Source organism: Mastigoproctus giganteus, chromosome 14 (genome assembly GCF_048544385.1).
Source record: "Mastigoproctus giganteus isolate SK-2022 chromosome 14, ASM4854438v1, whole genome shotgun sequence".
Classification (NCBI taxonomy): domain Eukaryota; kingdom Metazoa; phylum Arthropoda; class Arachnida; order Uropygi; family Thelyphonidae; genus Mastigoproctus; species Mastigoproctus giganteus.
This window is the reverse complement of record NC_143588.1, coordinates 119,416,887-119,431,439: the sequence shown is the minus strand read 5'-3', so window position 1 is coordinate 119,431,439 and position 14,553 is coordinate 119,416,887. Positions and strand designations below refer to the sequence as shown.

Genomic DNA, 14,553 nt, shown 5'->3' with positions numbered 1-14,553 from the left:
TTTAGGACTTTCTACCGAGTAAATTTGATCAGTCACGGAAGTGACGTCATCCATGGCTTCCACTAGAGGCGCTTCCCACGCTCGCACTACCAGTAGTGTGATTAGAGCACGTGATGCATTTTTTGTGACCAGTATGATATCTAGAGTCAGGAATGGGTTTCAGGGGGTGGACAGATGCATCTTATCACCCCTTAACCATGAGTATAAGAAGTGAATGTGTAAAACATTCTATCTAAAAAAAAAAAAAAAAACTTAAAAACCTGGTCGTCATGCCTCGCCTTACGATGATAACTGGATACAACAGTGTCTAGAGTTCTAACTTTTTAGAATTTTTGAATAGTATGACATCATAACATGCTTCCTGAAGTTACTACTGCAGTAAGTATGATTGCAACAATACAAATATTTGTCAACAATTTCTTTTTTCGTCTCACATTTTCGTTACATTCCATTGTTAGGTTCCCCTAACAGCTGCGTATGTCACTTCAACTACAAGATCGGTACATCAATCGGTGCTATTTTACAGTGATATTTAGATACGTTGCACTTGCAAGTATACATCTCTTACTTTAGTTATCATAAATCCATTGTATCTTGTCTTCCAGAAATTATGGAAATTTGTGAATGATCAATAAAATATTTACAATAAAAAAGCTCTTTTATTTCGTAATTGATATATACAAATCAAAATACCTAAAAGAAACGTGAAGGATGTTTCGCATAAACCATCTACCGTGCTTGCCCGGCACATGCGCAACTTTTTTTCAACAACTATGAAAATATAATGGATACATTTTTTTCATGATAAAATTTTAATATTGCGAATAAAAAAATAACACTAAATATTTCCCATATCACAAATAACAAAAACTATCACAAAACATTCCACAATATAAAAACAAATATTGCATAAAAAACAAACTTTCTAGAAAAAGTAAACAAAAAATCACAGATTACACGAAAAAAAATTATTTCACAAATATTCAAGAAAAATTTATTCTAAAAATTCCTAATTTACTTCTTTATTAATATTTGTTGTCGAGCTTTGCTCATTAGCTGAGTGATGATTACAGAGGAAGGATTTGACATAACGATCCGGATCAAATTGAAGCAATGGTTTTCCATTTAGATGTATGGTCATCATAATCTGCAACGTGTTCAATTGTCAACATTATTCATTCATTCAGTCAATATTATTCATTATGCTGAAAGCTCGCTCAACTTTAGCACTGCTAATTGCAGTGGTTTCAAAGATATTTTCTGGCTTTCTTAATTAAAAAGGGAATTACATTACACTTGATTTTAAAGATTATTATTATTATTTAGCCATATGGTGCAAGGAAGCCTGAGGCTTATGCTGCACCAGCCAAAAGAAATATTTCTGAGTTACTCTGAGAGAGAGAGAGAGAGAGAGAGAGAGAGAGAAAATCAATAGTAGAAGGGAATTGCCAAGAAAGAGAAGAATGATGATATCGAGCTCAGGACCCAGGTATGCCAAGCCCATACTCACCAGATGTGAACCCCTGGGGTCTCCGACACAATCTCTAAAATCATTCATTTTTATTTCACATTTTATCAGAAAACTTAAATTTCTTATTCGGTTTTCACCGTCTTGCCACAGAGATGAAAGTTCTTTCACATTTCATGATTTAAAATTTCGTTCAATGGTATCGTTATTTTCTTTATTTAATTTAAAATCGCCCTGTTGCATTAATAACTTACCCTTTAAGCATAAAACAATGCATTTCATAACTTGTCACGAGATAATTTTTTTGCTTTCGATTTTGATTCCTTTAAATTCTTTCCACTTTAACATGCTCTCAATTTTAGCTTCATAATTTCCTTCAGAATTTTTCAAATTAGCACTAGCATTGATAGTTAGGATAATTAATTTATATGCTTTTACCATTGTGATTTTGTAAAGCTTCTGAAAGGTAAGAGAGCATCCTGCAGGATGTCAATCATTAGTACTAAATGGTTAAGAAATTCCAAATTTAAAAGTCGATTTAATAATCCGGAATATTTAATTAACTTTCTGATTCACAATGTTTGCACAAAGCGGGATAATTCCTCCAACCCACAATTGCCATCCCCAAGCTACAAGCCGCTCATCTTGGTCCCAACACACTACCAATCTTTATGCTTTCCACATCAAGTTCTTTAGCAATCATCCTTAATTCATGCTGGTTTTTTTGGAGATTGGTGATAGTTTTTTTTTTTTTTTTTTTAATCATTGCCTGTATACCATTATATTTTAGAACATTTCTACACAGCGAAAGGCTCAACAAAGTTTCAAAATCTGCGAATATTTCATCTTTGTAAAGTTTATATAATATCTTAGTTGCCTAAATCCCCCACCCTCTACGTTGCTACCCTCACTAGTTCTTTGATTACAGGGCAAAATATCGGAATCACTCGGATATTCAGCTACTGTGACCATGTAAACTTAGACAGGAGAAATTTATTGGAAGGCTTGGATCACTCACTTCTCCGAAAAACATATGCCCATTTGTCAGAGTAAAGGGGAAGAACAACACACATTGACCCAGAGGCTATAATCCGTGTCGGGGAATCTTCTTAATCCTCTGACTGGCTATGGAAAGCATATTGACTAACGCAACTTCTCGGTATGTGACTGAATAGGTTTTACGTATACCACTAACATTGTGGAACGGTAATCCCGTTCACCTTTAATTTGCACTTTCTAATTACCTAAATTGTCTAAAGGCCAGAGGTGAGAACAATGCATACAAAGTTGTCTCTCCTAATTCTTTCGTTACATGGAACTTTTCTTCATTCAACGGAAACTATTTTAAATGTAATTACCAAGGGGATTCAAAAAAATTCGCTATAAAGAAGTTCGTTAAACAGAGGACCGACTGTAATAAATCAAAAATGAAGCAATTTTAAAATGCTGGGAATGGTCTCCCCTCGCCCCACCGTAGTTTCGGCTCTGGATATTCAATAATTGCATTCAGAATTTCATTTGTAAAATAAATAATCGTCTCAACAATGGGCTTGCAAATTAAAAAAAAATAACAGTGGGCTCTCGCAAACCCATGTGAGCCCACTATAGTTCACCACTGGTTATACTTCATAACTGGGTTGTCACTCGTATCACTAGGGTACCTGCCCACCCACCAACAAGAGGTCAACAAGCTTCGAAACAATGCAGTCTGGGTGGTGGTATTCGCCAAGAATAAGTAACATTAGTCTTCCCTACTGGCAAAGTGTTGCATTGTGAGGTATTCACAATATGAGATGTAACAAAAACAATGCCATTTCACCTACTTTGGCAATTTACTACAAACTAACATGATGCTATGCACTAACTTGTTCGATTAGTTTCCGTAGTCTGAGGGATTTAGCCCTAAACGCCTTTTAAGTCTTTAAAGCAGTAGCTATTAAACTAAGTTAACTTTATTAGTATTAGTAGAGGCATACGATGCAAGAAGGCAAGCTTATGCAGCATAAAATAAAAAAAATAATAAAAAAGTTCCGATTTCACCCCTTTGTTCGTTCCAAATACCTGTCCGGTTCAGCCTTAAATTTATTTAGGCTATGAACTTCCACAACAAAAGATGGAAGTCTGTTCCACCAATCAACTACTCGCTGGCTAAAGGAAAACTTCTGCATATCTATCCTACAACTGTCTTTTCTCAATTTCTCAATCTAAGGTGATTATTCTGAGCAAGAAGAAGAATCCTATCAGCATTGAGCATGGAAGGCTTTATACACCTCAATCAGATCACCTTGCAGGCGTCTAGTCTCCAAACACTGTAATCTGCAAAACTGCCTTTCTTTGTAAGAGCAACCCTTTGTTCTGTTCACTAATCTTGTTGCCCTTCTCTGTACTTGTTCCAACAGCTCTACATCCTTCTTAAAATGAGGCCTCCACACCTGTGTACAGTACTCAAGGTGTGGCCTGACCATCGCCTTATACAAGGGGATAATCACTTCCTTATCCCTGCTAGAAAAATTCCTCTATATCATTGACAAGACACCATGGTCTTGCAGACCGTCTGCACTGCTCAGAAAACTTCATATCTGCCTGCACAATTACTCCCCGGTCCTTTGCATTCTCTACCAATGTCAGTGTAGTACCGCAGAGTTGATACGTTACTCTGGGGTTACTGCTTCCCATATGTAGTACTTTACATTTGTCACTGTTCAACTTCATTTGCCACCTCTCAACCCACCTGCTCAACTTTTCTAGATCCTGTTGGAGCAGTGTACTGTCACTAGTGTTATTAACAACCCTGCTAACCTTTGTATCGTCTGCAAACTTGGACATTAAGCCTGATCATCAATATCATTTATAAATACAAAAAACAACAGTGGACCCAACACTGAGTCCTTTAGGACTCCACTAATAACATTAGTCCACGAAGAGCAGTATCCATTGATTACCACTCTGTGTTCTCCCACTCAACCATCCCTTTATCCGTAGCAGCAATTTGCCTCCAATGCTGCACTGCTCCAATTTGTGCAGCAGTCTTCCATGTGCAACAGTAACAAAAGCCTTTCTAAGATCCGAATATATGATATCAAAGTTATTCCCTGCATCCAGTTGCTTTGTGACCACATCATAGTATCCAATCTATTATTATTATTATTATTATTATTATTAGCCTTATGGTGTAAGGAAACCTGAGGCTTATGCTGCACCAGCCAAGAAAAAAAAAAAAAAAAAATTCCTGCGTTACCGAGAGAGAGAAGGGAATCAGCAAGAAAGAACAATGATGATATCCAGCTCAGGACCCTGGGTTTGATCAACTCTACAGTGCTATAACTTTCTTTTTGGTTTCTCAATATTGTCCTCTATTCATGGGCATTATTCCCACTTACAGTATCTTGAGTCTGTTATTAGCATTAGTAGAGGCATACGACAAGAAAGCAAGCTTATGCAGCATCAGCCAAAAAAAAAAAAAAAAAAACCCTCCATTTGTTTCAAATGCCTGTCCGGCTTAGCCTTAAATTTATTTAGGCTATCAACTTCCACAACAAAAGATGGAAGTCTGTTCCACCAATCAACTACCTGCTGGCTAAAGGCAAATTTCTGCACATCTATTCTACAACTTGTCTTTCTTCAATTTGAATCTATGCCCCCTCAGGTTCTTAATCTGAGCAAGAGGAAGGATCCCATCGGCATTCAGTTTGCGCAACCCATTATACACCTCATACACACCTCAATATAGCCTTATACACCTCAATCAGATCACCTTGCAGGTGCCTACTCTCCAGGTGCTGCAATTTGCAGAACTTAAGCCTTTCTTGGTAAGAGCACCCCTTTCTTCCCCTCACCGTTCTAGCAACTCTACATTCTTCCTAAAATGATACCTTCACCCTGTACACAGTACTCTAGGTGTGCCCTGACCATTGCCTTGTACGACAGGATAATCACCTCCCTGTCCCTGCTAGCAAAATTCCTATATATCATTGACAAGACTCCATGGCCTGCCCTGGCAGCCCATCTGCACTGCTCAGCGAACTTCATATTTGACTGCACAATTATCCCCAGGTCTTTTTCATTTTCCACTTCCCTGAGTGTAGCACCACACAGTTGGTACATTTTTCTTCAGTTATTGCTACCCATATGCAGTACTTTGCATTTGTCAATGTTAAACTTCAGTTGCCACTTCTCAGCCCATTTGCCCAACTTATCTAGATCCAGTTGGAGTAGCATACTGTCTTTAACAACCCTGCCAACCTTTGTATCATCTGCAAACCTGGACATTAAACCTGATATACCTTCATCAATATCATTGATAAATATACAAAACAACAATGAGCCCAACACCGAACCCTGGGGATCTCCACTAATGACATTTGTCCACGAAAAGCAGTGTCCATTGATTACCACTCTCATCAGTCAAAAAAAATACTCTGTTAACAATGAACCAATAGTGATGTTGATGAATGTAAAATCCAAATCTGTCTTGTGGCATAGTTCTTCTGATGATGCTCAGTTTAATATTTTCCCATAACTCCAATAAATTTAATACCTCAAATCAGCCTTTCTCCTCCTCTCTTGGACAATCAAAGATTAGATTTCCTCACAGATCAAAGATAGATATTTTCATCACAGATAATAACTTATCAAAATTTATTCATGATTTGCAAGTTCTCACTGATAAAACCACTTCTGATTATCTCCTTTTCAGTTAATACTGCTAAAAATATTACTACATATTATTCATTGGATTGCATCTGAAAATTCTGTTGTCAAAGATCTCCCATCAGATAATAATGATTGTCTCATTTCAATCATGAAAAACCTGCTCTTTACATATGCAAAAAAAATCCAAAAAAAAAAAAAAAATCTACTAGCAAGAAGATATTAAATAATAAATGCACCCCTTTGTGGATAAATTAACTCAATTCTAAAAAAAAAAATGTTAAGAAAATTCATATGGATAAATGGTATGAATATTCTAATAATAATCTTGGTGGGATTTTGTCATTCGTACTGGTAATGAGAACTCATTATTTGCTCTTAGCCGGAGAGTAATTGATTATTAGAACAGAGTTCATTTGGTGTTGTGGAAGTGAGTAAGTTGAATAAAGTTAAGGATTAACTTTATTCAACTTACTGGGTAGTCTTTTTTTTTTTTTTTTTTTTTTTTTGCTGATGTTGTATAAGCTTGCTTCCTTAATTTGTATGTCACTACTAATATTAATTCTAATACCAGCTGGCTCATTGAGTTATGACAGCAGATACATTGTAGTGCACCAGTTACCAATCAGTTCCTTTGGTAAAAAGACAAGAAATGCTTTAAATTGGTGCCCTTTAAAAGTGTATGGTGACACTCTACTAGGTAGCAATAACAAATAGCATATTTATTAACTTTAGCAGTTGTGTTATTAAAAAAAATAAAAATCGCAGTTATCTTACATTGCTTACAGATCTATAGAATTCAGGTCTGGGCTGTTTCCTGGCCAGCTGTAATGGACCGTTCTTCCAACTATTTTTTCACCTGTAACAAATGTAAGCACATTACTGTTGAACCTCTAATGCAGAAATGAAGCTAAAGTAACTACAGAAGTGCCTACTTACACTTTTTGCCCGATGACAAGGAGCAGGGTCGTCCTGAAAGATGCGGTTACTTGGCAGGTTGAAATGGTCTCTAATGGTTGGCAGCAATTTACCTTCCAATATAGCCAGGTATCCATTGGCATTTACAGAACCTTTTATAAACTACAGGTGAACTACTCCGCGATACGAAATGCACCCCCATATCATTGGCTGGTAGGAAATTTCACTGTAGACACCATACAGTCTGGATGGTATTATTCACGACATCTATGGCGAATCATTTGTCTCCCATTCAGAGCCATGCAGGTTGAATTTCTTCTCGTCTGAGAAAAATAACTGACTTCCACTGCTCGGGGGTCCATTTGACATGCTCCTTACACCAAATTAATTGGGTCTTTTTCATTTTTTATGTGAGGGACTTCTTAGGACGATGGGCTACAAGTCCATTTTTGAAGAGGCACCTTCTGACTGTTACTGCACTTGCTACCACACCTGTATGTTCTTTCCATTCTGTTTTCAGCTCAGATGAAGGGGCTTTAAGGTTTTTAAGGCATAAGCGCTTCAAAATGCGGTCCTGTTTTGGCATAGAGACTCGTTTGCATCCAGTTCCTTTTTTCCTATCAGCAGAACCGGTATTCTTGAGTTTGGAAAGAAATCTACTCACTGTCGACTGATTACAAGACACTGTATAAACAATATGACAGGAAGAACATCCTTCCTCACGTAAAGCTACAATAGCACTCTTTCTTCGTGGCATCAACTGCACGTAACTCGCCATCCTGTCACAATCAAGGAATGATTGCAACTCTTGAAGAGCGTGTTTATATAGCTGAAAGTTAACAGCTGATGCAATATTATGTCGTCACCTATGTGTGCCAATCTTATCTGATACAATCTGTAAAAAATATTGCCATATACTTTCGTTATTCGGACGAAAATTAGTTTTTAAGGGTGATGCACTTTCTTTGAACAGCAGCGTAAAAAGTTTAAATTTTATTACTGATACATCCATTATAGGTACTTAACACTTTTGCTGCTGCCTCTTTTTTTCCAATGACCTTTTTGACCTAGGATTGAAAACTACAGGAAAACTCTGTGTTGGGGAAGGCAGAGACCTTTTTGGGCTTTTTTCTCACTATGGACGAATTAGTCAGCTGCTGGCAAAGGTTACTTGACAAAAATATCCAGTTTTTCTTCCATCAAAATGGATGAAATTGGTTCTCAAGTCGGGTGGTTTCTTTTCCAAGTGGATTAAACCACCCATGATACACGTGTGTTATGATGCAGTTAATGTGTTAAACAACTGTTTCTATGTTGTTTATGTGTATGTTGCTTATCTTATTAATAGACCTTCTCTGAACAAAATAAATGAAATAAATGAGTGAGTTGGATGTGTCATCAGGGTCTTAAAAATTCTGTGTTGTGCCAGCTATGAGCTGTTTCCACAATTAACAGTTTTAAACATGTGTTGGTGACTGCAACTTGAACACTACAAATTACATGTGTTTATAGCAGTCATGGATAGTGAAAAAGACAAACAAAAGCATTGTGTTAACATTTTTGCCATAGCTTGAAAATTATGAAAAACACATCCTCGAAGTGTTGTTTTCAGTGATTAGAGTGCCTTCCAGGTTATTGGGGAAAGTTAGTGTGTAGAACAGTGGGGTCCAGTGAACATCTGGAATGGGAACATGATAGCCATAAAAGTTATGTTTTATATTTATCTCAACAGGAGTTTACAGGCCTGTTTTTTTTTGTTTTTTTTTTGTTGAAAAGGATGGTATTGGTGTTATGTGGCTGGATATGCCCAAGAGCTTTCTTTTATCACAAATTAATAATAATGACCTGGAAATATCATTTTTAAACAAGATAGTGCATCTCTCCATTACCTGCTGCAATTAAGAGATTATCTGTTCCATCAGTACCTGGGCACTAAATTGGTTCTTGTGATTTTGCATGGTAATTTTCATTCACAGACCTAAGCACCCTCAATTTCTTTCTGTAACATTTTATCAAAGATGCAGTTTATCGGCCTACCAGTAACGCTGAAGGCAAAGTTTATTATTGCTGTCACCCAAGTAACTCCTGATACTTGATATATGTTCCATAACAGGAAATAAAATTTTTTGGGATGTCCAGTATCACCTTGGCAGTCATATCGAACAGCTGTAAACTATGTACCATGCAGGTCAGTGGAACTTACAAGGTAGAGAGTACAAGAATGTTACTGTATTTTGTAGTATGTTGTTTTTTTATTTTACAAGAAACTCCATGTAAATTTTAATGAGCAAGTATTAAGTGAATATTCATATAACTAAATGCTGTAATATGTGGTCATTATTCAAGTGCTCTTTCTTTATGGTAGTAGTGGAGTATGCAGATAAGTAATATTATGAGTGTCTGCAAATAATGTTGGGGGAGGAGAGAAAGTGATCCACATTGAATTTCAGAAATTAAAATATATATGGCTTTTTTCAATATAGATACAGAAATAAATTTTATTGTATGAGAATTAAATTTTTTATTGATAATTTAGTTTTTTGTAATACATAAATAATTTCAATAACAAATATGTTTATCTGAACTTTAAAATTCCACTTTTAATGTTCTTTTGAATTATTACATTCCTTTCTCACTTTAATTATTTAATATGTAGTTTCTGCATAGTAGAACCAGGCTGGGCTAAAACACGGTCTTAAGCCAAAGCATGAGAAGAGGCCCCCAGATATCAAGGAAGATTTAAGCATAAGCCTTGGCTTATGCTTAAATCTTCAGTATCTCGCCCTGGTAACTGCAGTATATGGCTAGTCTTGTGGGATTAATCGATACAATTAAAAAGTTTTAAAATAAATGAATTGGCTATTAGGGTGGTAATGTTTCAGTAGAAATAAGACTTTTTTTTTTTTTTTTTTTTTTAGTAATTGGAAAGTCAACACATCTATTGGCAAGATGAGAACCGGTGTCTTGGTGAACTGTTAAATAAAAGAGAATAAATGTCAAAGAGTAAAGGATTCATAGGAAAGCCGTTTAGCACACTTTTAATTAATTCAATATCTAGACTATAAAGCGTTTAGGGCATAAGTCTCAAGCTATGGAAAAGTCTAGACTATGTATAAGTATAGTGCAAAAGCATCAATAATATATAGCCAAATCTGAATGAACAGAGTATTAGCAAAGCGGCATCGTTTTAAGTTGTATCTCATATTGTGAATACCTTCACAACGAGTTGCCATGATATTGCACTACTTCGAATAAGTAACGCTTCACCTGAGGAGAAGACTAATGTTACTTATTCTCAGATGGATACCACCACCACCCAGACGGCACCGTTTCAGGGATATTTGGCCCTTCTTCGGTGGGTGGGTAGGTACCCGAGTAATATCTCATATTCACAATATGAGATATAACTTAAAACGATGCCGCTTTGCTGATATTCTGTTCATTCAGATTTGGCTATGTATTATTGATGCTTTTGTACTATACTTATGCATTAATTCAGTATCATATTCGTGCATTAAATATTTGTAAAATTCCTGGTACTGGGCTCTCTTTTACTAGCCCAGTACCAGAATAATATGATTTTCTACCTTCACGTTACAGTTCTTTTAGAAAAATTTAAATTCCAGTTTTCTTATAAATTTATAAGAAAACTGGGAAAAACTTTTCTTATAAATATTATGAATATATATTAAAAATTATATAAATTACTTTCAGGTCGCTATGCTATAGTAGTGGCAGGAGACATTGCAGTTTATGCTAAAGGTAATGCTCGGCCAACAGGTGGTGCTGGTGCAGTAGCAATGTTAGTTGGACCAAATGCTGCTTTAGTACTTGAAAGAGGTAGATTTTCCCTTTTGTATTTATTCATTTATATATATTTTTTATATATATATATATTTTTTTTTTTTGTGGTAAGAAACTACACATTTTTTAACTGTAGCATAATAGAATTTGGATTTGTGAACAAAGGCAACACCAGTTTTAGTATGAACATCTTTAATCACAATTATCTATGAGCTTGCTTTCTTGCATCATTTGTCACTACTAGTTGTCTGTCCTCTGTAGCAGAGTGGTCAGGAGTGGGAATGCAGTAGCACACGCTCCTTGAGTAGACCGAGGTTCAAGCCCCTGACTGCTGCTAAATATGGTTGATCTGCCAACCCGCACTGTACCAGCGTGGCAGATTATGGTCCATCTCCCCAACATGAATTGTTGAGGAAGCTTCCATCCTGCATTGGGTTGATAATGGCTGCAATTATTTATAGTTGTCTGTCCTTGCCATTTCATTAATTTGTGTATTGAAAGGGGGGGGGCATATGATTTCTGTGAAAGAAGATGAATATTTGGTAAGCATTTACTAACCTACTATCTAGAATGTGGTACTAAAAGGAAAGATAAATTTAAATACAGTAGAGTGTCAATTATCCAGAATAATTGATGTCAGACCTCTTCCGAATAGCCATATTTTCTGGATAATTGAACCGGATAATTTTTCCGGTAAGATTAAATAAAAATTAAATTAAATAAGATTAATTAAATAAAAAAAAATTATAAACCAATCTCGGAAAACAGAAACATCCATCCAGGTATTTTTATGATTTTTATGTAAAACAGGAAAATTAGAAAGATTTTTAAATGCTCAGTTTTTTTTCAACTTTCTGTTAATGAGCACGAACAATCTGTGCGTCCCAGTGGCATTTGCATACATAGCAATTGTAACTCGCTCTTTTCTCATCTTAAAACTTTCTCTTTTAGTGGCTAGGGTTTTTCTCGGTAATGCTTTCCATAATGAGCCCATCTAATCAACATTATAAATGTTTTCTTTCTCATAATTTGCTAAAACTGAAGCAAACTTTCTTTTAAAGAACACCACTGCTGATTTGTGTGAAGAAAGTTTCTTACCTTGAATATCTAATTCACGTACGTATACCATTTCTCAGTTTAAAGTTTTTCAGCCAACTTGTGCTTGCCTTAAAATCTTCTTTGCCTCTTAAATTTTGATTAAAATCTATGCTTTTTCACACAACATTGGGAGGCGCCTCCGTAGCCAGGTGCGAAGGAGCAGCAGTGCGTAGCACACGCTTCTTGATTAGACCGGGGTTTGAGCCCGTCACCACCAAATATGGAGGATGTGGAAAGGTCAGGGAATGACCGCCGCATATCCCAGAGCAATATGGCCTTAGTTGCTAATGCTCCTAAAAACCAAACAAACAACAACATTGGGCCAGACACTGATTCACCTAAACTTCACTTTTGAAGGAAAAAAAAAAAAATTAAAGTGCACTCTCTAAAGTGGCATTTTCAGCCCATTATACTTGAGAGAACAACAAATGGCTTTCTCTTCACATCTAGATTCCTCTAATAAACTTGGCGCATTATAGCCTTAGTTGCTAATGCGCCAATAAAACCCAAGAACCAACCTCTAATAAACTTTACAGCAGATTCTCGGAGACTGACAAGATATTATCCCCACATTACTCTTTGGAGAGATTTCCTAAATTTTCACCTTTTCTAATCCTAATAATAGTTTCCATTTTTTGTTGCAATGTTAAAACTACATGTTTTCTTTTTGTTCACATTTTACCTTAAAAAAAATGAGAAAAATAATAAATTGCACAGTTTCGGGCCAACATTATTCTTACTTTAGCTAAACTAATCTGAAATTCACTCATGGTTTCCGAGAAAACCCAGTAGTCTCTGTGATATTTTTTAAAGCACATTTCTGAAGATCACATAATTCTAGAGGTCACAACCATAAAACAATAAAAAAAAATTTGCAATTTTCAGTTTATTGGGCTTTTTGTTTGTACAGTCTGTTATAAACAGGCAGTTAACCTGATCTTTCGCTTATTATAGTCAAATTTATTTGCAAACATGTTCACTATAACTGCGCTTACTGTTCTACCATTAATAATAGTAAATAAAAAAAAAAAAGACGAAAGATCAGCCTTTCAAATTATTCCAGATAACTGACTTTCTATTCTGGATAACCTACGTTCTACAGTAGTTTCAATTAATAAATGCAACCGAGGTAAAAGAGGTTTTGTATTATACAGGTAACCCTCATTTTGTGCTGGTCCGATTTGTGCCGATTCGCAATAGTTCCGATCACTGACCACAATGGCATTTTTATTTATTTATTTTGATAATATAAACAAAACTAATCAGAAGGATATCTTTCTTGCCCTTTTATCCTCAAAATCTTTCAAAACTTTCTCAAAATTTAAATTCCTTTCTTCTTCTTTTTCACCAGATAAAATTGCAAGGCTGTTGAGTCTCTCTTGAACCATTGTCAACCTCAGATATGTTTTAATTAACTGTAATCGGGAAAAGCTTCTTTCCCCTGACGCTGCAGTCACTAGAATCATTAAAAATATTCTTGGCGATATGAATAAATTTGGAAATCCAGTGGCTCTTTTGTTAGTTGTTAGAAATTTTAAAATATTTAAGAATTTTTGAAGCACGATTCTGGAAGAATTGGTTTCAATGCTTCCATTTCTTCCACTAGCATATGGCCATCAATATCTTTTTTTTTTTTTTTTTCATCTATTCTTTTTTCCTTTTTTCGTCTAATTTTAACTTTTCTGCCGTACACGGGGCTTTAGGGGAGAGGATTGCCAGCCCTGGCAATCCTCTCCCCTAAAGAATTCCTCATGTGTGAATGTAGATTAAAAATACTCATTTGGTTTGTCAGCAATCTGAGCAGGATTATCAACAGTTGAACAACTGATATCAAGTGGATCAATATGATTCATCCACTTCCATCTAGAGTTTACATATGTAAAGAAGTTTTAATAAAGCCCATATTTCTTTAGTTTCATCAGTTGTAGCAGGATTTATTTTATAATATGCTTATTCCCAATGCACAAGGCATTTTTTACAGTATGCATTTGTTCCAGCATAGCTGATCTTTGAAGTGCTAAAAAATTGAAATCAGCTGATGTGCTGAATATAAAATTCTCAACTGAACTTAAAGTCACGGACTTAAGATTACAAAGACACAAATTAATAACAGTTTACAATATTACATATATATTTTTACCCAATTATAAATTGCTGCTCACCCTTTTAAACCCAGAATTTCTTCATTTTCTTGATTAAAAAAAGAAAATGAAGAAAGGGATTTGAGGATTACAATACAAAAACACTTCATGGAATTCATCAGGAGTTATGTTTTTGGGTTAAATTTTCAAGATTTTCTATTTTTTTAAAGCAGTTTCTTCCATATTTGAGGCATTGTTTACAGAGAAACCAATTTGCAGTACAGTACGAAATAGGCAGAAAGGAATGGCTCAGTTACACAATCACTGGCTTCCATGTTTATAGCATCAGTAAGAGAGTTCATGCTGTCATCTATGCCTATAAGGCTTAGACTGCAAGTTTCTGTCCAATTTTTGGGAAATTTGCATGTCACGTTAAATGGTAATCATCATCCAGCTGCCTGGGCCAGTCCCCCCCCACCTGTAGTTTTGGTTTCATGACTGTGTTTACAAACTCAATCACTTTGCTTATTGGAG

General features: G+C 35.6%; 1 protein-coding gene across 1 annotated transcript in view; it reads left to right on the top strand.

Annotated features, from left to right (window-relative positions):
- The window catches only part of Hmgs (hydroxymethylglutaryl-CoA synthase), a 74,914-nt gene that overhangs the window by 18,222 nt on the left and 42,139 nt on the right, over positions 1-14,553 (top strand). The window contains exon 3 of the mRNA XM_090389195.1: positions 10,751-10,876. Coding sequence (XP_090245321.1) covers positions 10,751-10,876 — 126 coding nt within the window. The remainder of the gene's footprint in view (positions 1-10,750; positions 10,877-14,553) is intronic.